The sequence below is a fragment of the Pristiophorus japonicus genome, chromosome 7 (genome assembly GCF_044704955.1).
Source record: "Pristiophorus japonicus isolate sPriJap1 chromosome 7, sPriJap1.hap1, whole genome shotgun sequence".
Taxonomy (NCBI): Eukaryota; Metazoa; Chordata; class Chondrichthyes; family Pristiophoridae; genus Pristiophorus; species Pristiophorus japonicus.
Window position 1 is genome coordinate 2,711,152 of NC_091983.1, and position 27,371 is coordinate 2,738,522.

Consider the following 27,371-nt stretch of genomic DNA (forward strand, 5'->3'; position numbering starts at 1 on the left):
CCCCGACTAGACCCGACCCGCGCTCCTGTTCCTGCTCCACGCCCCCCCCCCCCGACTAGACCCGACCCGCGCTCCTGTTCCCGCTCCGCGCCCCCCTCCCCCGACTCGCGCTCCTGTTCCCGTTCCCCGCCCCCCCCCCCCCGACTAGACCCGACCCGCGCTCCTGTTCCTGCTCCACGCCCCCCCCCCCGACTCGACCCGCGCTCCTGTTCCCGTTCCCCGCCCCCCCCCCCCTCCGACTAGACCCGACCCGCGCTCCTGTTCCCGCTCCCCGCCCTCCCACTCCTGGACTGGATCCCCCCCCCCCCCCCCCCCTCCCTCTCTCTCTCCACCCCCCCCTCTTTTCCTCCCCCCCCCTCTCTTTCCCCCCCGGATCGAACCTCCCCTCCCCTCCCCGACCCAACCCAAAGCCACCTACCTGTAAATCTGGTGCTGGGGACGGGCCCTGTCCGAAGTCTCGGGCCCGGCCCGTTCAGCCTTCGGTCCCGAAAGGCCTGCCTGAAGCACTTTCACACAGGTAGGAAGATGGTTTATTTAATCTTTTCTTTGCTTATAAATGTTTATTCAGGTTGGATTTATTTGTATAAGTATAAATAAGGATTTATTGTAAAATTTAATGACTTCCCTCCCCTCCCCCCCACCTCGTTCTGGACGCCTAATTTGTAACCTGAGCCTGATTTTTTAATGTGTAGAACAAGTTTTTTCAGTTCTACAAAAATCTTCACTTGCTCCATTCTACTTTAGTTTGGAGTACGTTTTCACTGTGGAAACTTTCAAATCAGGCGTCAGTGGCTGGACACGCCTCCTTTTGAAGAAAAAATTCTGTTCCAAAGTAGATCTGTTCTACCTGACTAGAACTGCAGAAAAAATGTGGAGAATTGCGATTTCTAAGATAGTCCGTTCTCCACCAGTTGCTCCTAAAAATCAGGCGCAAATCATGTGGAAACTTGGGCCCAATGTGTTGGGAGCTGGCTGTATGTTTCACTTTGCAGCCTCAGCTCGCATTGTGTCCCTTGGTTACCGTGGCAACCTGATCTTTTTGGCGCAGATCAAGGCTCCACTCCCAAAACTAAAGGACCGGTTTGGCCACGGCAAAAAGAAGAAATCCAACGGGGAAATTTAGAACATTTTTTTTGGCGTACTTGGGCCCCAAGAAAATGGGCGTAACTCCAAGTACGCCAAAAAAAAGCTTTGGGGAAAATTGAGCCCAATGTCTCAGAATAAGGAGCTGCCCATTTAAAACTGAGATGAGGAAGAATTTCTTCTCAGAGGGTTGTAAATCTGTGGAATTCTCTGCCCCAGAGAGCTGTAGAGGCTGGGTCATTGAATATATTCAGACAGATTTTTGAGCGATAAGGGAATAAAGGGGTTATGGGGAGCGGGCAGGGAAGTGGAGCTGAGTCCATGATCAGATCAGCCATGATCTTATTGAATGTCGGAGCAGACTTGAGGGGCCAAATGGCCGACTCCTGCTCCTATTGCTCATGTTCTTATGTACAGGATTGCTACACTAGGTCCAGAAGGAATTCCACAGGGGGAAATCCCAAAACAGCTTGCATTGACACAGTGCCTTTAATGTAATAAAACATCCTAAGGCATTTCACAAACAAAAGCTGACACCCGAGTCACACAAGGAGCTTTCAGGATAGGGGGTCAAAGAGGCAGGTTTTAAGGAACGTCTTAAAAGGAGGAGGGAGAGGTGGAGAGGTTTCGGGAGGGAATTACAGAACTTAGGGCCCAGGCAGCTAAAGACACGGCCACCAACAGTGGAGCGATTAAAATCGGGCAAGCACAAGAGGTTAAAGTTGGAGGAATGCAAAGAGCTGAGGGTTGTCGGGCTGGGAGAGGATAGAGAAAGGGCCATGGAGGATTTTGAAAACATTGTGCATTGCTCAGTTTTTGATCAACCCCAGTACTATCAGCACAGGCTCAGCCAAACCAACTTCATCTGGATTTAAAAATCTTCCTCAGGCTTGGGGTTAAAGCACTTTGCACGAGTTCCAAACTGCAGCTGTCTACTCTACACCAGATTAAAGGCTATTTGATGCTGTTACTGGGTGGAAAAGTTGCCCAGTGTCGGAGTCAGAGTTCTCCAAAGGGATAACCTCCGACATAGATACTTGGGCTAGTCCTGCATGTGCAAAATGATTGGGGCACTTTGCATTGGTGTTTCTAGAAAGTTTACATGCAGTTACTCTCAAATTGCTCAACTGGTCCTAGGGCACCAAATAGTTAATGCAACCTCTCTACTTATCCAGGGAGTGATCTGCAGCCACAGAATGGCTAGAGGGATTTGTTCACCACAAAATAATACACCTGGATCTCCTTTCATCCTCATCATCATCATAGGCAGTCCCTCGAAACAAGACGACTTGCTTCCAGGCCAAAAAAGGATGAATATAGGATCAGTAGGCCAACCAGCCCCTCAAGCCTGTTCTGCCATTCAATTAGATCATGGCCGATCTGTATCCTAACACCATCTACTCAGCCTGGCCCCATTTCTCTTAATACCCTTAGCTAACAAAAATCTATCGATCTCAGATTTAAAATGAATTGAGCTAGTACCTATTGTTTTTTGAGAGAGAGTTCCACACTTCTACCACCTTTTGGGTGAATTATTGCTTCCTAATTTCTCTCCTGAATGGACTGATTCTAATTTTAAGGTGAGATCCCCTTGTCCTAGACCAGCTGAAAAAGTTTCTCATTTACCCTTTCAATTCCTTCCAAAATCCTAAAAACCTTAATCAAATCATCCCTTAACCATCTATATTCCAGAGAATACAAGTCTAGTTTATGTAATCTCTCATTATTTAATCCTTGGAGCCCAGAGAACATGCTGGTGAATCTGCGCTCCACTCCTTCCAAGGTTAATACATCCTAAGGCACCCAGAACTGTATACAGTGCTCCAGATGTGGTCTGAGCAGGGCTTTGTATAGCTCCAGCAAAACTTCTATGCTCTTTATATTCTAGCCCTCTAGCATTCCATTAGCCTTTTTGATAATTTTTTTGTAGCTGATCAATACCTTTTAGTGATGTATGTACATGGACCCCTTAACCTCTTTGGACCTCCACTGTTCCTAGCTTTGCGCCATCATAGACAAATCAGTCAAATGACTGAACAAAGAGAAATATTTGAAGGGATGGAGTAAAAGATTACAGAACACTACAGCAGGAAGTCTAAAGGCCATAAGTTTGGTTTCCAGGATACAAAATATACCTCAGGAAAAATGTCCAAGAACCAGTTTGCTGAAAGGGAGGTTGCTCCAGAAACTCTTCCTTGGACACAGTGGGTTGTACTGCAGAAGGAAGGTTGAATGGGTGCTTTAAATCAGCCAATTGTCTGATTAAGAGTAAAGTGTATACTCGATATGCACTTGACTAGAACTCTCGACTGTTGCCTGACCAAATCGAAGCATCTTGTTCAGACAGTATTAGCAGGAAATTATGAATCTTAAAATGGGATTTTATAGGAACATGGAAACATGTGATTTCCAGATCTAGGACGGTCAGATTGCATGTTCTCATCTGGTGAACTTTCTTGAATCATTAATGAGGAAACCCTCCTTTTGGACAAATCGATATAATTTCAAGCAAATCTGGAGGAACCAACCTGCTGTATCTGACAGAAGACAGACTGGAAAATATTAGGAAACAAGTTAATCTCCGATAGCACTGTTCAGGAACGAAAAGGATATAAATTACAGCTTGAAGTACTTGGTCATAATTTGTTGTCGTCTGTGTATGAGATGTAAAACACCTCGGAATAGTTGGCTGTGTGTGAAGGTGAATGTTGTGAATTCCATCTATGAGGTAACCTCTTAAAATGGCTGATGGGGCACACTGGCTTTGTTTAAAATCGCAAGAGTTAAAATTCACGCAGCGTGAAACAAAAACATGTCTGCACTGGAAAAGTCACAGATAAATAAAGCAATCTGTTCATGTAAAAGTAAATCATTCAAATGGAGAGGATTTTTTATTCAATCTGGCCCAAGTGACTTTGTAAAATGGTTGAGAGGATTTTTTTTGGTAAACAAAAGAATCATTAGACTCTGCTCACATGACAGACACCAATAAATAGCTGCACGTTAAAATTCACTCAGGTAAAAACATGTCCGTCTGTAGCAGTAAACTAAGGAAGATAAAGAGATCACTGTAGATTACAATTCACTCAAACTTACTAAAATAAATAAAAGGATGGAATTAAACGCTCATTAAGGAGTGAAATGGCTACAGATTGACGGAAGAAGAAAGATGGCCTTTAACACAGAAAGGGCACATCTTCAACAAAAGTGTCTGGAATACAGGAAACATTTCAGAAATAAAAATGGGCACAGCAAATTACTGTTCCAAAAAATCACTAAGATGAAGAAAATAATAAAATCTGATCAAACCTCCACTTGGTGGCTTGGTGGCTGAAAGAAAGGCGAATACAATCTAATAAATAAGGTCGTCATGATGAAATTCAAGTTAAATACATTAATCGGAGGGGAAAAATAGAACTGTTTAAGCTAGAAAAACAAACTATTTTTAACTGGGAAAAAGCGATGAAAAAAAACCACAGGTCAGCAGTGATTAATGGCTGGCACACAGAGCAGATTGAAGCATTGAATTGGGGGAATGGATCACGTGGCTCTCCGAGATAGAAATGGAGGTACCGGCATACCACTTCCGTGGACTCCATTGAAGGCAAGAAATAGGAGCAGCAGTCGGCCATTTGGCCCCTGGATAATTGGTCAGGTGGTCATTACAGACCAATCAGATAGCGATCAATTAATGGGGGTAATTGGGCACCCGATTGTCAGGTCTCTTGACAAAATGACAGGGACATGAGGAGTCACGATTGGTGCAAACCAGATGGCGAGAAGGAACTTCGAAACTCTTACCTAGCAAAAATCTATCCACCTCAGGCTTGAACGTTTCAATTGACCCATCGGGGATGAGCAGTCCGAGGAGCAGCGGTGGCCTATAAAGTCCAACGGCAGTCCAGGGTCAGAGGCAGACAGGGAGGAGCAGCGGTGGCCTGTAAAGGCCAACGGCAGTCCAGATCAGAGGCAGACAGGGAGGAGCAGCGGTGGCCTGTAAAGGCCCAGCGGCAGTCTGGGGTCGGCGGCAGTCGGGGAGCAGCGGCCGGAGGAGCAGCTAGCTGCAGCAGGGTCAAAAGTAAGAAAGAAGTAAAAAGTAATCGAAGAGTGACGTCATAGCCAAGAGGGTAAGTGATTGGCAAGTAGTTTTCTTTATCTTTTTTCTCTTTGTCAGTAAGAAACCTGGTCGTTGTTGCCAAATTAAATAATTTAAGGGTTAAGTCATGGCAGGAGAGCCCAGGCCTGTGTCATGCTCCTCATATGCTATGTGGTAGGTCAGGGACACTTCCAGTGTCCTTGACTACTGTGTGTGCGGGAAGTGTATCCAGCTGCAGCTCCTGACAGACCACATTGCAGCACTGGTGCTGCGCAATGGATTCACTCTGGAGCATCTGCGATGCAGAGGAAGTCGTGAATAGCACGTTTAGTGAGTTGGTCACACCGCAGGTAAAAGTTACACAGGCAGATAGGGAATGGGTAACCATCAGGAAGAGCAGTGCAAGGAAGGTAGTGCAGGGGTCCCCTGCGGTCATCTCCCTCTAAAACAGATATACCACTTTGGGTACTGTTAGAGGCGATGGCTCATCAGGGGAAGGCAGCAACAGCCAAGTTCATGGCACCATGAGTGGCTCTGCTGCGCAGGAGGGCAGGAAAAAGAGTGGGAGAGCTTTCGTGATAGGGTATTTTATTGTAAGGGGAATAGATCGGTGTTTCTCCGGCCGCAAACAAGACTCCAGGATGGTATGGTGCCTCCCTGGTGCAAGGGTCAAGGATGTCTCGGAGCTGCTGCAGGGCATTCTGGAGGGGAAAGGTGACCAAGCCAGTTGTCATGTGCATATAGGTATCAACGATATCGGTAAAAAGCAGGATGAGGTCCTACAAGCTGAATTTCGGGAGCTAGGAGTTAAATTAAAAAGTAGGACCTCAAAAAGGTAATAATCTCAGGATTGTTACCAGTGCCACGTGCTAGTCAGAGTAGAAGTACAGGATAGTCAAGATGAATACGTGGCTTGAAGAATGGTGCAAGAGGGAGGGATTCAAATTCTTGGGACATTGGAACCGGTTCTGGGGGAGGTGGGACCAGTACAAACCGGACAGTCTGCACCTGGGCAGAACTGGAACCGATGACCTAGGGGGAGTGTTTTCTCATGCTGTTGGGGAGGATTTAAACTAATAGGCAGGGGGATGGGAACCTATGCAGGGAGACAGAGGGACGCAAAATGGGGTCAGAAGCAAAACGTATAAAGGAGAAAAGGAAGCGTGGAGGGCAGAAAAATCAAAGGCAAAAATCAAAAAGGGGTACATAACATAATTGTAAAAAGACAAAGGCTGTTAAAAAAACCAGTCTGAAGACTGTCTCAATGCGAGGAGCATTCATAATAAGGTGGATGAATTAACTGTGCAGATAGCTGTTAACAGATATGATGTAATATGGAGACATAGCTCCAAGGTGACCAAGGTTGGGAACACAACATCCAAGGGTATTCAATATTCAGGAAGGAGAGACTGAAAGGAAAAGGAGGTGGGATAGCGTTGCTGGTTAAAGAGGAAATTAACGCAATAGTAAGGAAGGACATTAGTGTGGATGAGGTGGAATCTATATGGGTAGTGCTGCAGAACACCAAAGGGCAGAAAACGAGAGTGGGAATTGTGTACAGACCACCAAACAGCAGTAGTGAGGTTGGGGACAGCATCAAACAGGAAATTAGGGATGCGTGGAATAAAGGTAAAGCAGTTATCATGGGTGACTTCAATCTTCATATAGATTGGGCTAAACAAACTGGTAGCAATACTGTGGAGGAGGGATTTCCTGGAATATATAAGGGATGGTTTTCTAGACCAATATGTCATGGAACCAACTAGAGAGCTGGCCATCTTAGACTGGGTGTTGTGTAATGAGAGAGGATTGTTGTGCGAGGCCCCTTGGGGAAGAGTGATCATAATATGGTAGAATTCTTCATTAAGATGGAGAGTGACACACTTAATTCAGAGACTAGAGTCCTAAACTTAAAGAAAGGCCCACTTCGATGGTATGAGACGTGAATTGGCTAGAATAGACTGGCGAATGATACTTAAAGGGTTGACGGTGGATAAGCAATGGCAGACATTTAAAGATTACACGGATGAACTTCAACAATCGTACATCCCTGTCTGGTGTAAAAATAAAATGGGGAAGGTGACTCAACCGTGGCTTACAAGGGAAATTAGAGATAGTGTTAAATCCAAGGAAGAGCCATATATACTGGCCAAAAAAAGCAGCAACCCTGAGGACTGGGAGAAATTTAGAATTCAGCAGAAGAGGACAAACGGTTTAATTAGGAGGGGAAAATAGAATGTGAGAGTAAGCTTGCAGGGAACATAAAAACTGACTGCAAAAGCTTCTATCGATATGTGAAGAGAAAAAGATTAGTGAAGACAAATGTAGACAGTCAGGATTAGGTGAATTTCTAATGGGGAAGAAAGAAATGGTAGACCAATTGAACAAATACTTTGGTTCTGTCTTCACTAAGGTAGACACAAATAACCTTCCGGAAATACTAGGGGACTAAGGGTCCAGCGAGGAGGTTGAACTAAAGGAAATCCTTATTAGTCAGCAAATGGTGTTAGGGAAATTGATGGGATTGAATGCAGATAAATCTCCAGGGCCTAATAGTCTGCATCCCAGAGTAATTAAGGAAGTGGCCCTAGAAATAGTGGATGCATTGGTGGTCATTTTCCAACATTCTATAGACTCTGGATCAGTTCTTTTGGACTGGAGGGTAGCTAATGTAACCCTGTTTTTTTAAAAAAGGAGGGAGAGAGAAAACAGGGAATTATAGACCGGTCAGCCTGACATTGGTAGTGGGTAAAATGATGGAACAATTATTAAGGATGTCATAGCAGCGCATTTGGAAAGAGGTGACATGATAGGTCCAAGTCAGCATGGATTTGTGAAAGGGAAATCATGCTTGACAAATCTGGAATTTTTTGAGGATGTTTCCAGTAGAGTGGACAAGGGGGAGCCAGTCGATGTGGTGTATTTGGACTTTCAAAAGGGTTTCGACAAGGTCCCACACAAGAGATTAATGTGCAAAGTTAAAGCACATGGGATTGGGGGTAGTGTGCTGACGTGGATTGAGAACTGGTTGGCAGACAGGAAGCAAAGAGTAGGAGTAAATGGGTACCTTTCAGAATGGCAGGCAGTGATTAGTGGGGTACCGTAAGGTTCTGTGCTGGGGCCCCAGCTGTTTACATTGTACATTAATGATTTAGACGAAGGAATTGAATGTAATATCTCCAAGTTTGCAGTTCACACTACGCTGGCAGTGAGAGCTGTGAGGAGGATGCTAAGAGGCTGCAGGGTGACTTGGACAGGTTAGGTGAGTGGGCAAATGCATAGCAGATGCAATATAATAGATAAATGTGAAGTTATCCACTTTGGTGGTAAAAACAGGAAGGCAGATTATCTGAATGGTGACAGATTAGGAAAAGAGGAGGTGCAACAAGACCTGGGTGTCATGGTACATCAAACATTGAAAGTTGGCATACAGATACAGCAGGCAGTGAAGGCAGCAAATGGTATGTTGGCCTTCATCGCGAGGGGATTTGAGTATAGGAGCAGGGAGGTCTTCCTATATTTGTACAGGGCCTTGGTGAGGCCACACCTTGAATATTGTGTACAGTTTTCGTCTCCTAATCTGAGGAAGGACATTCTTGCTATTGAGTGAATGCAGCAAAGGTTTACCAGACTGATTCCCAGGATGACAGGACTGATATATGAAGAAAGACTGGATTGACTAGGCTTATATTCAATGGAATTTAGAAGAACGAGAGGGGATCTCATAGAAACATATAAAATTCTGACAGGATTGGACAGGTTAGATGCAGAAAGAATGTTACCGATGTTGGGGAAGTCCAGAACCAGGGATCACAATCTAAGGATAAGGGGTAAGCCATTTAGGACCGAGATGAGGAGAAACTTCTTCACTCAGAGTGGTGAACCTGTGGAATTCTCTACGACAGAAAGTTGTTGAGGCCAGTTCGTTAGATATATTCAAAAGGGAGTTAGATATGGCCCTTACAGCTAGAGGGATCAAGAGGTTTGGAGAGAAAACAGGAATGAGGTACTGAAGGGAATGATCAACCATGATCATATTGAATGGTGGTGAAGGCTCGAAGGGCAGAATGGCCTGCTCCTGCACCTATTTTCTATGTTTCCATGACCCTAGCATTCATAGCCTTTTGCGGGAGAGTTCCAGATTTCCACTACCCTTTGTATGAAGAAGTGGTTCCTGATTTCACTCCGATAAATAGTCTAGGTCTAATTCTATATGCCCCCTTGTTCTGGATACCCCCACCAGAGGAAATAGTTTCTCTGTATCTACCCTATTCAATGCCTTTAAATACCTCAATTAAAACACTTCCCAACCTTCTAAACTCAAAGGAATACAACCCAAATTTATGCAACCTGTTCATAATTTTACCCTTTTTTGGCCTAGTATTCTGGTGAATGTGCTTTTCCCTGCCAATTCCCCAAAGTAAATATGTATTTCCCAAGCTTTGGTACACAAAAATAATTGGATAATACTCTAAATTGGGTCTGACCAAAGGGACATGGACTGAATCAGCCAAACAAATGGTCAAAACAGGTCCCAAGTCCTAAGTGTGACTATACTTTGCTTATGGTCTACAGGGCTGTAGTGATACCTGCCCTCCTGTATGGCTCAGACGTGGACCATCTACAGTCGACACCTCAAATCACTGGACAAATACTACCAACGATGTCTTCGCAAGATCCTACAATCCCCATGGAGGACAGACGCACCGTCAGTGTTCTCGATCAGGCTAGCATTCCCAGCATCGAAGAACTGACCACACTCTACCAACTCCGTTGGGCGGGCCACATTGTTCGCATGCCCGACACAAGACTCCCAAAGCAAGCGCTCAACTTGGAACTCCTACACGGCAAGCGAGCCCCAGGTGGGCAGAGGAAACGTTTCAAGGACACCCTCAAAGCCTCCTTGATAAAATGCAACATCCCCACCGACACCCTAGAGTCTCTGGCCAAAGACCACCCTAAGTGGAGGAAGAGCACCCGGGAGGGCGCTGAGCACCTCAAGTCTCGTCGCAGAGAGCATGCAGAAACCAAGCGCAGGCAGCGGAAGGAGCGTGCGGCAAACCAGACTCCCCACCCACCCTTTCCTCCAACCACTGTCTGTCCCACCTGTGACAGAGACTGTAATTCCCGTATTGGACTGTTCAGTCACCTGAGAACTCATTTTTGGAGTGGAAGCAAGATTTCGAGGGACTGCCTATGATGATGGTGACTATACTTTGAATAAGAGGGAAATCTCCTATTAAGCAACCTGTTCAAGTCAAACACAGACTAAAACGTAGCCTCCGTTTCCATTCAGGTTTTTCCCCAAACTAGCCATGTCCCCAGAGAGAATTAGCAAACATTGGGAGCTTCCGCAAATTGCACTCGTTTGTAGGCCTTCGAGGAGGTGCTAAAAATTAATCTGGGTCTTTTGAACGCAAGGATACTAATGGGTACATTTTGAAAGGTTTTGAATGAAAATGTTACCAAAATTTACGAAGGAACTAACTACTATACCTCAATCTAACTAGAAAATAATTCTGCATTTTTTTTAAAATTGGGTTACTCACAGGTGGTGGATTGATATGGTGATTTAAAATGCTTATTGGTTGTGATAAACCCTTTTTCAGCTGTATTAATTAAACTTTACCAAGTTGCCACTTTTTAATATATCAAGGAATATATATTTTTTAAATTACATTTTAAACACTGTCTGATTGTGCTGGTTCACAGCACATTTTGCATTCAGCGATATGGAAATTAGATTTCACGGAAACGCCAGGGGGGGGGGGTCAGAAACACTTTGCAAAAACGGGCACAATTTGTATCAGAATCGCCGATTGCGCCCAAAGCAGAAACTCTACCCCTCTATGTCCGTCACCAATTGCTTCTGAGCAACTGAAAGAAAGCTTCCCCCTGTAAGCTCATCCCTCCGAGCATCAAACAACTTTGGGGAATTTTACCCTTTGCATCTTCAATTGGATTCAGCGTTCCTCACTGAAATTACAGAACAATCAGTACAAAGGAACTTCCAGAATATCTTGGAAGAAGCTCTATACTTTGAAAATTTTAGGATAAAATCTGGATACGCCTTTAAGCCTTCTTCACCAAGGAAAACTGGTCACATCTTGGTCCCTAAAGAGCAATCAATTTGATCTACATTCGATTGCCTGGTTTGGCTCCTGAACCAGGCAAGCACAACAAAGAAGAATCAGAGAGCGCTGATGGCCATCCCTTTCCAAAGTTAGATCTGAATTCGATCCAGTTGCAAGCTCTGGGACATGATTGCTCAGCTTGTTCCACAGTCAATACTGGGTCACTGACTAGCCATACTGGCAAAGTTCCTACAGCTTAAACAAGTTTACAAATTCATTGCAACCTTGTGGTGCATGTAGCTGGTGGAAGTGGCCACCACAAAGGGCGAACCAAAGGAACTGACAGCTAGATATTCAGTAAATAAAACCCGATTCTCCGGGATATTCTCTTTTTGAAGTTTTAGTGTCAACTTAGCTCAGTGGCAGCACTGCTATCTTGGCTTAACATTAACAAAAATATATTTCACATTCAAATACTTCTTCAAAGCAGTAATCTGTAGTATTACACACAAGGTACACAGCAAAAATGTCATTCCTGCTTTGGCAGAGGAGGACTAACTGTCTTTGATGTCAATATCATCATAGATAGTCCCTCAGAATCGAGGAAGACTTGTTTCCACTCCTGAAGGGAGTTCTTTGGTGGCTGAACAGTCCAATACAAGAGCCACAGACTCTGTCATAGGTGGGACAGACAGTGGTTGAGGGTAAGGGTGGTGGGACTGGTTTGCCACACGCTCTTTCTGCTGTCTGCGCTTGGTTTCTGCATGCTCTCGGCGATGAGACTCGAGGTGCTCAGCGCCCTCCTGGATGCACTTGCTCCACTTAGGGTGGTCTATGGCCAGGGACTCCCAGGTGTCAGTGGTGATGTTGCACTTTATCAGGGAGGCTTTGAGGGTGTCCTTGTAGCATTTCTGCTGCTCACCTTTGGCTCGCTTGCCGTGAAGGAGCTCAGAGTAGAGCACTTGCTTTGGGAGTCTCGTGTCTGGCATGTGAACAATGTGGCCTGCCCAGCGGAGCTAGTCGAGTGTGGTCAGTGCTTCAATGCTGGGGATGTTAGTCTGAATGAGGACGGTGATGTTGGTGCACCTGTCCTCCCAAGGGATTTGAAGGATCTTGCGGAAACATCGTTGGTGATATTTCTCCAGAAACTAGAGGTGTCTATTGTACATGGTCCATGTCTCTGAGCCATACAGGAGGGCGGGTATCACTACAGCCCTGTAGACCATGAGCTTGGTGAAAGTTTTGAGGGCCTGCTCTTCAAACACACTTTTCCTCAGGCGGTCGAAGGCTGCACTGGTAGGGGGTGTTGGATCTCGTCGTTGATGCTTGCGCTTGGTGATAGGAGGCTCCAGAGATATGGGAAGTGGTCCACGGCGTCCAGGGCCCTCGCCGTGGATCCTGATGACTGGGGTGCAGTGCTGTGCGGGGAGGACAGGCTGGTGGAGGAACTTTGTCTTACGGATGTTTAGCGTGAGGCCCATGCTTTCGTACGCCTCAGTAAATACGTCAACTATGTCCTGGAGCTCAGCCTCTGTATGTGCACAGGCACAGGTGTCGTCCACGTACTGTAGCTCGACGACAGAGGTTGGGGTGGTCTTGGATCTGGCCTGGAGATGGTGCAGGTTAAACAGGTTCCCACTGATTCTGTAGTTTAGTTCCACTCCAGCAGGGAGCTTGTTGACTGAGGTGGAGCGTGGCAGTGAGGAAGATTGAGAAGAGGGTTGGTGCGATGACGCAGCCCTGTTTGACCCCGGTCCGGACATGGATTGGGTCTAATGGATCCACTGGTAAGGGTCATGGCCTGCATGTCGTTGTGGAGCAGGCGGAGGATGGTGACGAACTTTTGGGGACATCCGAAACGGAGGAGGACGCTCCATAGACAGTGTCAAAGGCCTTTGTAAGGTTGAAGGCGGCCATGTATAAGGGCTGGCGCTGCTCCTTGAATTTTTCCTGCAATTGTCGCGCTGCAAAAATCATGTCCGTTGTACCCCGTAGGGGGCAAAATCCGCACTGTGACTCTGGGAGGAGCTCTTCGGCCACAGGGAGAAGACGATTGAGGAGAACTCTAGCGACAACTTTCCCAGTGGCAGATAGCAGGGAGATTCCCCTGAAGTTGCCGCAGTCGGACTTGTCCACAGAGCAAGTTAAATGTTTGGTCATTTACACTCTTCTAGACTAATCTCTTGTTTCTTTGCTTGTCCCATTACCATCTCCTTTTGCTTTGTTCTATTACACCTTTTGTTATGTAATCGCTCACACCTTCCACCCTATCCCACACCTTCCTTTTGTTCTTTCCTCCCATTCCCCTTTCCCTGCCCCTGCCCCTGCACTTGCTTAAAATCAGCTGCATCTCTAACTCTTTCCAGTTTGTGAAGGTCACCAATCTGAAACATTAACTCTGTTTCTCTTTCCACAGATGCTGCTTGACCTGCTGAGTATTTCCAGCATTTTCTGTTTTATTTCCGATTTCCAGCATCCACAGTATTTTGCCTTTGTATTTAAATGCATAGTCGTTATTTTACTAATGAATACAAATATGTATTCTTACAGGGCTCGACAGGGTAGATTCAGGGAGGATGTTTCCCCTGGCTGGGGAGTCGAGAACCAGGGGTCACAGTCTCAGAATAAAGGGGTCGACATTTAGGACTGAGATGAGAAATTTCTTCACTGAGAGGCTTGTGAATCTTTGGAATTCTCTATCGTAGGGTTGTGGATGCTCAGTCATTGAGTATATTCAAGACAGAGATAGTTAGATTTTTGGATACTAAGGGAATCATGGGATATGGGGACAGTGCAGGAAGGTGGAGTTGAGGTAGAAGATCAGCCATGATCGCATTGAATGGCGGAGCAGGCTCGAAGGGCCAGATGGCAAACTCCTGCTCCTAATTCTTATGTTGTTATGTTATGTAGCGAGGGGAAAAAACATCAGCTGATTTACTTGTAGCAGGCATCAAAAGCTTTCAAGTAAGTGTTAAAACCCAAGTGCTGGTGTGTGGAGCACCAGATCTGTTATCTTCACTTTGAGGAGAATTAAATTTTGATGAGAATGAAATTCACTGGGAGTGAATAGTGTGGGCCAGGGAATAGAGAAATTTAACAGGAAAAACAAGCTTCTCCCGCTTGCCTCCAGAGACTAATTTATGGGACTGACACGACAGATTATTGCTGAATAGGAATTTTGTCGTCATTATTCATGCAGAAAATGTTCTGGTTAATTAAAAATCTTTTGATCACAGGAACAAGCATTGCTAAGTCAAATTAGCTGGTTTCTTGAAGACATATTTAGTGCAGAATATTAATTGTGCTACAAAGCTATTAAAAATAGTGTTGATGAACACGTGATGTTTGAGTACTGGCACTGTCAGTTACAGGGGCTAAATCCAAAAGCCAGTCAGGATTCGGATTCTCAATGCAGCTTCCCACAGGAGTTTGCCAGTTGTTTCTGTTGTCTAGGAAGAGGGGAAAATGCAGAAATCAACTCCTTCAAATAACGTGCTTGTGTGGGGTAAGGGGAAGGGGGCGTGGAACTGAGGAGCACCATTCCACTCCTTCACTAAGGCAATGAATTAGAATTCTGGCCAAGTTCCGAGAGAATGCAGGGCAGCTGAACTATGGCAGTGAGCAGATTGGTCAGCCAAAAGCAGGTACCTCTTGCTGTGAACTAATGTCAGTTCCAGTTAGTAAGCAGCTGTAGCAAGCAACTGTGTTGGGCCTTACTGGAGACCGCACTGAAGGGTCACACATAACCTGCACATTGGCTGAAGGCATTGATGCTTTTCTCTCCATCACATCTGGTGATGGGACAGTCAAGAGTTGCTGAAAAGTCCCCAGGGCTGAGCAGATTTTGAACTCATGCGGGTGTAGGTTGGTGAGCCCCACAGGAACCAGACAAGATCTCTACGGCCACGTCATCGAATACTGATCAGTGCTCAGCTGTTGCATCGTCTCTGGATTTCTCTTGACATTGCACTGTACCCAAACCAGATTCTCCGTCACCTCAACATACAGTTCTTGGAAGAACTGAAATTTGGAGTCCTTTAAAATTCAAAGCTGGACATTTATTAGCAGACTATTTTCGATGGCCACTTGGACATGTTGGAGTGAGCTTCCCACTTCTGTTGTACAGGGCCTTGGTGAGGCCACACCTTGAATACTGTGTATAGTTTTGGTCTCCTAATCTGAAGATGGACATTCTTGCTATTGAGGGAGTGCAGCGAAGGTTCCCCAGACTGATTCCCGGGATGGCAGGACTGACATATGAAGAAAGATTGGATCGACTCGGCTTATATTCACTGGAATTAAGAAGAATGAGGGGGGGGATCTCATAGAAACATAAAATTCTGACGGGACTGGACAGGTTAGGTTAGATGCAGGAACAATGTTCCCGATGTTGAGGAAGTCCAGAACCAGGGGTCACAGTCTAAGGATAAGGGGTAAGCCATTTAGGACCGAGATGAGGAGAAACTTCTTCACTCAGAGTGGTGAACCTGTGGAATTCTCTACCACAGAGAGTTGTTGAGGCCAGTTCGTTAGATATATTCAAAAGGGAGTTAGATGTGGCCCTTATGGCTAAAGGGGTATGGAGAGAAAGCAAGAAAGGGGTACTGAAGTTGCATGATCAGCCATGATCATATTGAATGGTGGTACAGGCTCGAAGGGCCGAATGGCCTACTCCTGCACCTATTTTCTATGTTGCTATGTTTCTGAAAGTCACGCAACGTTCAAAGATAGATACTTGATCAGCCAACTGGGAAGGGTATTCAACACCATTCTGGAAACTGGCGCATACGAGATCTCAAAGGGAAGTCAACAATAGTGGGAGAAAAAAAACAGACTTCACCCCCTCCCCCCCCCACCAATCATCAATGGGTAGAAAGTGTGGCCCAATTGGTCAATGCATCGGGTGTGTATTCCAACAAGCTACCGTTACGGGGAAGTTGCAACCTGTCGTCTATGCCTCCAGGAGCTTGTCTAAGGCCGAGAGGACCTACAGCATGATTGAGAAAGAGGCATTAGCGTGTGTGTGTTCGAGGTAAAGAAAATGCATCAGTACCTGTTTGGCCTCAAATTTGAGCTGGAAACCGATCACAAGCCCCTGATATCCCTGTTCGCTGAAAACAAGGGGACAAATACTAATGCCTCAGCCCGCATACACAGGTGGGCGCTATCAGCGTATAACTATACCATCCGCCACAGACCAGGCACCGAGAACTGTACGGATGGCCTCAGTCGGCTACCATTGCCCACCAAAGGGGTGGAAATGGCGCAGCCTGCAAACTTGTTGATGGTCATGGAAGCGTTTGAAAATGATAAATCACCTGTCATGGCCCGCTAGATTAGGAATTGGACCAGCCAAGATCCTCTGCTGTCCCTAGTAAAAAACTGTGCTGCATGGGCCAGCATCCCCGTTGAAATGCAAGAGCTAATCAAGCCGTTTCAGCGGCGAAAAGACGAGCTGTCCATTCAGGCAGACTGCCTGTTGTGGGGTAACCGCGTAGTGCTACCCAAAAAGGGCAGGGAGACGTTCATCTCGGATCTCCACAGCACACACCCGGGTACAGTAATGATGAAAGGGATAGCTAGATCCCACGTGTGGTGGCCCGGTATCGACTCTGACTTAGAGTCCTGTGTACGGCAATGCCGCGTATGTACTCAGTTGAGCAACGCACCCAGAGAGGCACCACTAAGTTTGTGGTCCTGGTCCTCCAGACCATGGTCAAGGATCCATGTCGACTATGCGGGCCCGTTTCTCAGTAAAATCTTCCTGGTGGTGGTGGATGCTTTTTCAAAATGGATTGAATGTGAAATAATGTCGGTTTAGACAGATTAGATGCAGGAAGAATGTTCCCAATGTTGGGGAAGTCCAGAACTAGGGGTCACAGTCTGAGGATAAGGGGTAAGCCATTTAGGACCGAGATGAGGAGAAACTTTTTCACCCAGAGTGTGAACCTGTGGAATTCTCTACCACAGAAAGTTGTTGAGGCCAATTCACTAAATATATTCAAAAAGGAGTTAGATGTAGTCCTTACTACAAGAGGGATCAAGGGGTATGGCGAAAAAGCAGGAATGGGGTACTGAAGTTGCATGTTCAGCCATGAACTCATTGAATGGCAGTGCAGGCTCGAAGGGCCGAATGGCCTACTCCTGCACCTATTTTCTATGTTTCTCTATGTTTCTATGCATCAATCAAGATATTAAATTGGTAACTTTTTTTAAAAAAGACCTTCAACTGAGAACTCAAACGAACAATTACTTATATAGTGCCTTTAACATCGTGAAATGTCCTAAGGCGCTTCACAGCAGTGTTATAAGACAAAACAAATATATTTGACACCGAGCCACATGAGAAGAAATTATGATAGATGAGCAAAAGCTGGGTCCAAGAGGGAGGTTTTAAGGAGGGTCTTAAAGGAGGAAAGAGAGGTCGAGAGGTAGACACTTTTAGGGCGGGAGTTCCAGAGCTTGGGACCGAGGCAGCTGAAGGCACAGCCACCAATGGTTGAGCAGTTCTCATCAGGGATGCTCAAGAGAGCAGAATTAGAGGAGCTCGGGGTTGGGGGGGGGGTGGGGTGGGTTGTGAGGCTGAAGGAGGTTAGAGAGATAGGGGATAGGGAGGGGCGAGTCCATGGAGGGATTTGTAAACACGGACGACATTTTTGAAATTCAGGTGTTGCTTTACTGGGAGGTAATGTCGGTCAGCGAGCACAGGGGCGAGCAGGACTTGGTGCGAGTTAGGACACGGGCAGCCGAGGTTTGGATCACCTCAAGTTTATGTAGGGTAGAATGTGGGAGGCCAGCCTGGAGTGTATTGGAGTAGTCAAGTCTAAAGGTAACAAAGGCACGGATGAGGGTTTCAGCAGCAGATGAGCTGAGGCAAGGCGGAGACGGATGATGTTACGGAGGTGGAAATAGACAGTTTTAGTTACGCCGTGGATATGTGGCCAGAAGCTCTTTACAGGATCAAATAAGATACCTAGGTTGACAATCAAGCTGCCTTTTTAAAAGTTTCAGAGCTCCAAGAACAACTTATTGCAACCAAACTTTTTGAGCATCGAAAAACACCAAAACTGGTTAAAAGATATATATTTATACTGTACATCAAAATTGCTGCTGAGTGACAGAAATCTACGGATACGCTTTTAGAATGAGGTCTGATCAACAGACTGTGGACAGCTCAGCACCTGACTAACCAGCACAAGAGCACAAATCTCTGCGAGAAGGTGAAATCCCTCCACCTCACTCAGACCATGACAATTTTCAATTATCTGTACAGGCTGAATATATCAGAATGAATAATTAATGCATGGTCGCGATTTCCTGGCTGGAATCTCATCTCAGGATTTAGGCCAAATTTTAAAAGATTCCACGGCTTCGAAAATGAAATACGCGGCAACAGCTGCAGAATCTTACCTCACTGGTCCGGAAAGCTATACGGTAGTTGTACTGCAGCCCATCTTTCTCCTTTGATTCATCTAGCTTCTCCCTCCGGATGCTGACTGCCACAGGTCCCAGGCTTTCATCAGTTCCAAAGTAGTTCTGATGCTCTGTGGAAAAGGTGGAGAGTGAGTGAGGCAGAGAGAATATTAGAAGGTGTGTGGAGTGCATGAGCAAATGAACAAACATGCCTTAAACAAACAGTTAATGCCTCTTGACAGGAGAAGCCTCATTGGAACTTTGCAGCGACTTTTTGTTCATGGTCTATCTGATTCGTAGCTTCCTCAAATAAACAAAGCTCCAATGTCCATGGGGCAGAAATTCTAGTTAAGAATCTCAAATATAAACACACACCACCATTTGAGTTCAGGTCACTCTGGTTGATGGTCCTTGTGGACAACATTGCATACTCATTTACCAGAATAGGTGTATGAACAAAGAAAAGTACTTGCATTTATCTAACACCATTCATAACCTCAGGACATCCCAATGTGCTTTACTGCTAATTAAATCCTTTTTTTTTGAAGTGTTGTCATTTTTGTAATGTAGGAAATGTGGAAGGCAATTTGTACACAGCAAGGTCCCACAAACAGCAATGTCATAATGGCCAGATAATCTGTTTTTTTTTTTATAAAAGTGGTGTTGGTTGAGGGACAAATATTGTCCAGGACTCCCCGGAGAACTACCCTGCTCGAATTTGAATAGTGCTATGGGATCTTTCATGTCCACCTGAGGGGGCAGACAGGGCCTCGGTTTAATGTCTTATCTGAAAGACAGCACACCTCTGACCGTACAGCACTCTCTTAGCACTGCACTCGGAGTGTCAGCCTGGATTTGTGTACTCACAACCATCTACCCACTGAGCCAAGGCCGCCACCTCCCTGGAGAAAACCTTCCTCTGTGACACTGTGCAAACCATCTCGGATAATTCTCCCTGATTAAACAGCACCAAAATATTTCATCAACAGACTTTGATGCTACTTTAAGCTTCTCTCCGATACAAACATGAACAAAATAAGTTCGTCCAATCCTAATTCTATTTTCCTGTAAATGCATTTTCGCCATTGTTGCTCTTTACTTAATTTTTCAAATAATCTTAATTATTTTACTCAAATGTTCAGAAACACTTCTTTTTGTTGCCACATTTTTCATGATTTTTCACATGACATCTTTATGCTTCACATCATTGGTAGTAACAGTACAACCATATGTATCTGTTTGCTTAATTAATGGAGTCTATTCTGAGACAGGGTTGTGTTGCTTCTTTATAAGCTAGCTCTGCAGGGAACTTTTACATATTATGCAAGTCAGATCGGTTTGTATCAGTGCATCACTGCTATTAAACTAAGTGCCCTTCTTTCACATTACACCACAGAAATTTGGCCAAATGGTACAAATTCAGAATTCTCAGGGTTGATCACAGTAACTTCATTTCCAGACCATCTTTCAGCATAAAACACAGTTTCCTAAAATGCGAACTTAACATCTTTGGCAGGCACTATGAATTGCATTAATACTAATGAACGCACTTGATCTGCTTCAGAGACTCAAGAAATTCATTAGCAGATACATTTCATGAAGATGAAGCATTTTATCTTGATGAATTACAATTACATATGTACACAGAGTACATACGAAAGGACATTTATAGATACATTTAAGAAATGTAACCTTGATCAGCAACTACAAGCTAATAGACTTGAATAAAAACTGAAAGTGCTGCAACTACTCAGCTGGTCAGGCAGCATCTGTTGAGAGAGAAAGCGTTACCGTTTCAGGTCGATGACCTTTTGTCAGAACAGGAAAAAGTTAGATGTAACAGGTTTTAAGCAAGTGCAGAGGCAGGGAACGGGGGAGGGAAGGAAAGAGCAAGGGAAGGTTTGTTACAGGCAAGAAGGCAGGAGATTAAATTACAAAAGGGATGTTGGTGCAAGGTAAAAGGAGATGGTAATGGGACAAGTAAAGAAACTAAAGATGGGTGAAGAAGAGGTGTAAATGGGAAATGAGAGTGTTCGAAGATCAGGTCCTCAAATCTGGCACCAAGCTTATGGTCTATAGGGCTGTAGTGATACCCATCCTCCTGTATAGCTCAGAGACGTGGACCATAGTATACAGTAGACACCTCAAATCGCTGGAGAAATACCACCAACAATGTCTCTGCAAGATCCTGCAAATCCCCTGGGAGGACAGACGCACCAACATTAGCGTCCTCGATCAGTCCAACATCCCCAGCATCGGAGCACTGACCACACTCGACCAGCTCCGTTGGGCGGGCCACATTGTTCGCATGCCTAACACGACTCCCAAAGCAAGCGCTCTACTCGGAACTCCTATATGGCAACCGATCCCCAGGTGGTTACAAGGACACCCTCAAAGCCTCCTTGATAAAATGCAACATCCCCACCGACACCTGGGAGTCCCTGGCCAAAGACCGCCCTAAGTGGAGGAAGAGCATCCGGGAGGGTGCTGAGCACCTCGAGTCTCGTCGCCGAGAGCACGCAGAAAACAAGCGCAGGCAGCGGAAGGAGGGTGCGGCAAATCAGTCCCACCCAGCCTTTCCTCCAACCACTGTTTGTCTGTCCCACCTGTGACAGGGTCTGTAATATTCCCGTATGGACTGTTCAGTCACCTGAGAACTCACTTTTAGAGTGGAAGCAAGTTTTCCTCGATTTCGATGGACTGCCTATGATGAAATGGGAATTGCAAAGTCATTATCAACAGCTGCTGTCTGGAAAAAATGGGAGCAGAGGTTATGGTCTGAAATTGTTGAACTCAATGTCGAGTCCAGAAGGCTGTAAAGGGCCTAATCAAAAGATGAGGTGCTGTTCCTCGAGCTTACGTTGAGTTTCATTGGAACAGTGTAGGAGGCAGAGGACAGAAAGGTCAGAGTTGGAGTGGGTCGGAGAATTAAAATAGCAAGCGACCGGAAGCTTGCGACTTGAATGGAGGTGTTCCACAAAGCGGTCACCCACTCTGCATTTGGTTTCCCCAATGTAGAGGAGACCACATTGTGAGCAGCAAATACAGTATACTAAATTAAAAGAAGTACAAGTAAATCGTTGCTTCACCTGGAAGGAGTGTTTGGGGTCCTGACAGGAAGAGGTAAAAGGGTAGTTGTTGCATCTCCTGCGCTTGCATGGAAAGCTAATGGACTTTCCAGTTTAGCAAAGGATCCAAAAAATATTCTTCATTTTCTAGCCCAATACTTCTACAAAGTTGACAGGCACTGTTCACCCGACAAAATTAACGAGATTGGACTCCACTCGCTGTTCAACTTGACATAGCAACTGATCCCCATTTTACCATGCATGATCGTCCACTGATAGGGCCCAAGTTTCCACAAGAAGAAAAACCCTCGGTATTCTCCACCTACTTGCAGGTCCTCTGGCCCTCAGCACAGCCAGCACGAGCTGTGGGGGGGCGGAGCCAGGTCCCTGTGCTGAAAACAGTGCCGGGACCTCTGCACATGCGCGCTACAGTCGGCACGCAAGTGCAGTAGCTCCAGGCACCGAACTGTGTGGGAGGGGCCTGAAGCACGCAGCCCCTAGCTCTGGCTGAATGGCCTCACTGGGGTTGCGTGAATGAGGCTCCTCCCACGGCCAGCTCCTGCTCCCTCCCCGCCGACCAGACCCGACCAGACACCCGCTCCCCGCCCTCCCCCCCCCCCCGCCGACCAGACACCCGGTCCCCGCCCTGACCAGAGACCCGCTCCCCCCCCCCCGACCAGACACCCGCTCCCCCCCCCCCCCGCCGACTGACCCGACCCGCGCTCCTGTTCCCCGATCCCTCTCCCCCTCTCCCCCTCTCCGCGGCACGAACGGCTGCAGAATTCTCCCTGGCTGAAGCACTTTCACACAGGTAGGAAGATGGTTTATTGAATCTTTTCTTGGCTTATAAATGTTTATTCAGGTTGGATTTATTTGTATAATATTTGTAGAAGTATAAATAAGGATTTATTGTCGAATTTAATGAGTTCCCCCCCCACCTCACCTCGTTCTGAACGCCTAATTTGCAACCTGCGCCTGATTTTTTTAATGTGTAGAACAGGTTTTTTCAGTTCTACAAAAATCTTCACTGGCTCCATTCTACTTTAGTTTGGAGTACATTTTCACTGTGGAAACTTTCAAATCAGGCGTAAGTGGCCGGACACGCCCTCTTTTGAAGAAAAAATTCTGTTCTAAACTAGAACTGTTCTACCTGACTAGAACTGCAGAAAAAAAAATGTGGAGAATTGAGATTTCTAAAATAGTCCGTTCTCCACCAGTTGCTCCTAAAAATCAGGCGCGAATCATGTGGAAACTTGGGCCCATAGTGTGTCTTTTTACTCAGTAACAGATTGGCCCATTTCATGCCAGTGAAATATTGGCCACAGCAGCATAAGCTGCACTCTCAAGTTGCTGGGAGTCTTGGACAGTTGATTTCCCCCCCCCAATACGTTACCATGAAGTCATCCCCTGCTGGATTTGTAAATACTGAAGTTTGGAGCTATGCAAGGCTGCACAAAGAGCTCAGGACCGAAGACAAAAGGCCAGCTGGAAGCTGCATAAACACAAAGTGCCTTTCTGAAGCTGCACTCTGCATTGATGGCCTGAATACCTCAGAACACAGGACACTAGGAAGTAAGTTTTAACAAGCAGGCAAATGGATTAGTGTGGATAGTTGAAAGAATGGTCTCCTTCTGCTGCTGAAATTTCTGTAATTCCATAAGCTCTTTTGACTTTCAACTATGTGATAGGAATAAACATGCAACTATAGGACATCCACAGGAATTTAAACATTGTTAAATTTTGCGGCTTGTATCTGAAATAACATGTAGATTATTATATTTTGTTTTCACTCTGTATAACAGGTTAATAATGTTCTATATCAGACAAAAAGGTCACCTATTGGCTGATACAGATAACAGCCTACATTTACATTGCACCGTTAACGTAGAACAACATCCCAAAGCACTTGTAAAGGTGTAAGCAACAAAAATGTACACCAAGCCAAAGAAAGAGGTATGAAGAAGTTTGGCCAAAAAAGTGGACTTTAAGCAGAGTTTAGGGAGGGAATTCCAGAGTTTCGGCCTCGGCAGCTGAAGGCATGGCGCCAATAGTGGGGCGAGAGGGTGGGGGTTGGATTAAGACCATTTTTGTGCTGTGGAAGGGGCAGAAATCTGACTAAAGAAATTGAAGCACAGAGAGATGGGGGAAAGATGGGAACCAATTTAGGAAACGACAACACTTTCAAGGACTTCAGTTGAGATCAGGTAGCAGCATGCAAGGACAGAGACAGAGCTAGAGTAGAGTTTTTTGTTGATAATAGTGGTTTTCAAAAGGAAGGAAGGGGAAACGAATGAAGGAGAGGGATCCATTTACAATGTCAGCTATCATGGAGGCCAAGAAGAGAAGTTCAGTGGGAATTGGGTCAAGGGAACAGGAGGTGGGACTCATCGACAAGACGAGCATGGAGAGATCATGAGGCAAGAAACAAGAGAGAAATGTGGATTCAGGACTAGGGAGGAAGAGCCTGAGACACGTTAGGCTTAGTGAGCAAGGAGAGGGGAATCATCATAGGCGGACCCTGGAAACGAGTATGACTTGCTTCCATGCCAAAAAAAAAAGGATGAGTTTACAATTGTTTTGAATGAAGAAACCGAACTATATCCTGAAGGGTGGAAGATGCCTGTGCGTGGATTTTTTTAACGTGTGGTGGCCTTTGCACACCAGGCACCACATGGGCTTGACAGAGCTAGGCCTTGGTCCAGTGGCAAGGGTTAACCAAGACGACTGGAGACCTGCTCTGCTGCACGGACCTAGTGCGCGCACATATCGCAGTGTGGGCTGGCCTGTGCTGCCCCTGGGCCCCTGCCATAGAAACATAGAAAATGTGCGCAGGAGTAGGCCATTCGGCCCTTCAAGCCTGCACCACCATTCAATATCATGGCTGATAATTCACCTCAGTACCCCTTTCCTGCTTTCTCTCCATACCCCTTGATCCCTCGAGCCGTAAGGGCCATATCTAACTCCCTCTTGAATATATCCAATGAACTGACATCAACAACTCTGCGGCAGGGAATTCCACAGGTCAACAACTCTGAGTGAAGAAGTTTCTCCTCATCTCAGTCCTAAATGGCCTACCCCTTATCCTTAGACTATGTCCCCTGGTTCTGGACTTCCAACATCGGGAACAGTCTTACTGCATCGAACCTGTCCAGTCCCGTCAGAATTTTGTGTTTCTATGAGATCCCCTCTCATCCTTCTAAACTCCAGTGAATACAAGCCCAGTTGATCCAGTCTCTCCTCATGTCAGTCCTGCCATCCCAGAAATCAGTCTGGTGAACCTTCGCTGCACTCCCTCAATAGCAAGAACGTCCTTCCTCAGATTAGGAAACCAAAACTGAAAACAATATTCCAGGTGAGGCCTCACTAAGGCCCTGTACAACTGCAGTAAGACCTCCTTGCTCCTATACTCAAATCCCCTAGCTCTGAAGGCCAACATACCATTTGCCTTCTTCACCGCCTGCTATACCTGCATGCCAACTTTCAATGACTGATGTACCATGACACCCAGGTCTCGTTTCACCTAATCTGCCGCCATTCAGATAATATTCTGCTTTTGTGTTTTTGCCACCAAAGTGGATAACCTCACATTTATCCACATTAAACTGCATCTACCATGCATTTGCCCACTCACCTAACCTGTCCAAGTCACCCTGCAGCCTCTTCGTGTCCTCCTCACAGTTCACACTGCCACCCAGTTTAGTGTCATCTGCAAATTTGGAGATATTACTCTCAATTCCCTCATCTAAATCATTCATGTATATTGTAAATAGCTGGGGACCCAGCACTGAGCCCTGCAGCATCCCACTAGTCACTGTCTGCCATTCTGAAAAGAACCCGTTTATCCCAACTCTCTGCAAACTAGTTCTCTATCCACGTCCGTACATTACCCCCAATACCATGTGCTTCAATTTTGTACACCAATCGCTTATGTGGGACCTTGTCAAAAGCCTTTTGAAAGTCCAAATACACCTCATCCACTGTTTCTCCCTTGTCCACGCTACCAGTTACATCCTCAAAAACTTCTAGATGATTTCCCAAGCAGGATTTCCCATTCATAAATCCATGCTGACTTGGACCGATCCCAGTCACTGCTTTCCAAATGTGCTGCTATTTCATCTTTAATAATTGATTCCAACATTTTCCCCACTACTGATGTCACGCTAACCGGTCTATAATAACCCACCTTCTCTTTCCCTCCCTTCTTTAAAAAGTGGTGTTACATTAGCTACCCTCCAGTCCCATAGGAATCGATCCAGAGTCGATAGACTGTTGGAAAATGATCACCAATGCATCCACTATTTCTAGGGCTACTGCCTTAAGTACTCTGGGATGCAGACCATCAGGTCCCGAGGATTTATCGGCCTTCAATCCCAATTTCCCCAACACAATTTCCCACCTAATAAGGATTTACATAAGAATTAGGAACAGGAGTAGGCCATCTAGCCCCTCGAGCCTGCTCCGCCATTCAACAAGATCATGGCTGATCTGGCCGTGGACTCAGCTCCACTTACCCGCCCGCTCCCCGTAACCCTTAATGGTTAAAAATCTATCTATCTGTGACTTGAATACATTCAATGAGCTAGCCTCAACTGCTTCCTTGGGCAGAGAATTCCACAGATTCACAACCCTCTGGGAGAAGAAATTCCCTCTCAACTCGGTTTTAAATTGGCTCCCCCGTATTTTGAGGCTGTGCCCCCTAGTTCTAGTCTCACCGACCAGTGGAAACAACCTCTCTGCCTCTATCTTGTCTATCCCTTTCATTATTTTAAATGTTTCTATAAGATCACCCCTCATCCTTCTGAACTCCAACGAGTAAAGACCCAGTCTACTCAATCTATCATCATAAGGTAACCCCCTCATCTCCGGAATCAGCCGAGTGAATCGTCTCTGTACCCCCTCCAAAGCCAGTGTATCCTTCCTTAAGTAAGGTGACCAAAACTGCACGCAGTACTCCAGGTGCGGCCTCACCAATACCCTGTACAGTTTCAGCAGGACCTCTCTGCTTTTGTGCTCCATCCCTCTCGTAATGAAGGCCAACATTCCATTCGCCTTCCTGATTACCTGCTGCACCTGCAAACTAACTTTCCTTCAGTTCCTCCTTCTCACTAGACCCTCGGTCCCTTGGTATTTCCGGAAGGTTATTTGTGTCTTCCTTCGTGAAGACAGAACCAAAGTATTTGTTTAACTGGTCCGCCATTTCTTAGTTCCCCATTATAAATTGACAGTAGATAGCAATGGCAGACATTTAAAGATCACATGGATGAACTACAACAAATGTACATCTCTGTCTGGTGTAAAAATAAAACGGGGAACGTGGCTCAACCGTGGCTAACAAAGTAAATTAGGGATAGTATTAAATCCAAGGAAGAGGCATATAAGTTGGCCAGAAAAAGCAGCAAACCTGAGGGCTGGGAGAAATATAAAATTCAGCAGAGGAGGACAAAGGGTTTAATTAGGAGGGGGAAAATAGAGTATGAGAGTAAGCTTGCAGGAAACATAAAAACTAACTGCAAAAGCTTCTATAGATATAGAAACATAGAAAATAGGCGCAGTAGTAGGCCATTCAGCCCCTCGAGCCTACACCGCCATTCAAGATCATGGCTGATCATGCAACTTCAGTATCGCACTCCCGCCTTC

General features: G+C 45.7%; 1 protein-coding gene across 4 annotated transcripts in view; it reads right to left on the reverse strand.

Moving 5' to 3' along the window:
• The window catches only part of sipa1l2 (signal induced proliferation associated 1 like 2), a 541,912-nt gene that overhangs the window by 303,992 nt on the left and 210,549 nt on the right, over positions 1 to 27,371 (reverse strand). For all 4 annotated transcript variants that reach the window (XM_070884682.1, XM_070884684.1, XM_070884683.1 and 1 more), the window contains exon 3: positions 18,664 to 18,797. In XM_070884682.1, the coding sequence (XP_070740783.1) occupies positions 18,664 to 18,797 (134 nt within the window). The remainder of the gene's footprint in view (positions 1 to 18,663; positions 18,798 to 27,371) is intronic.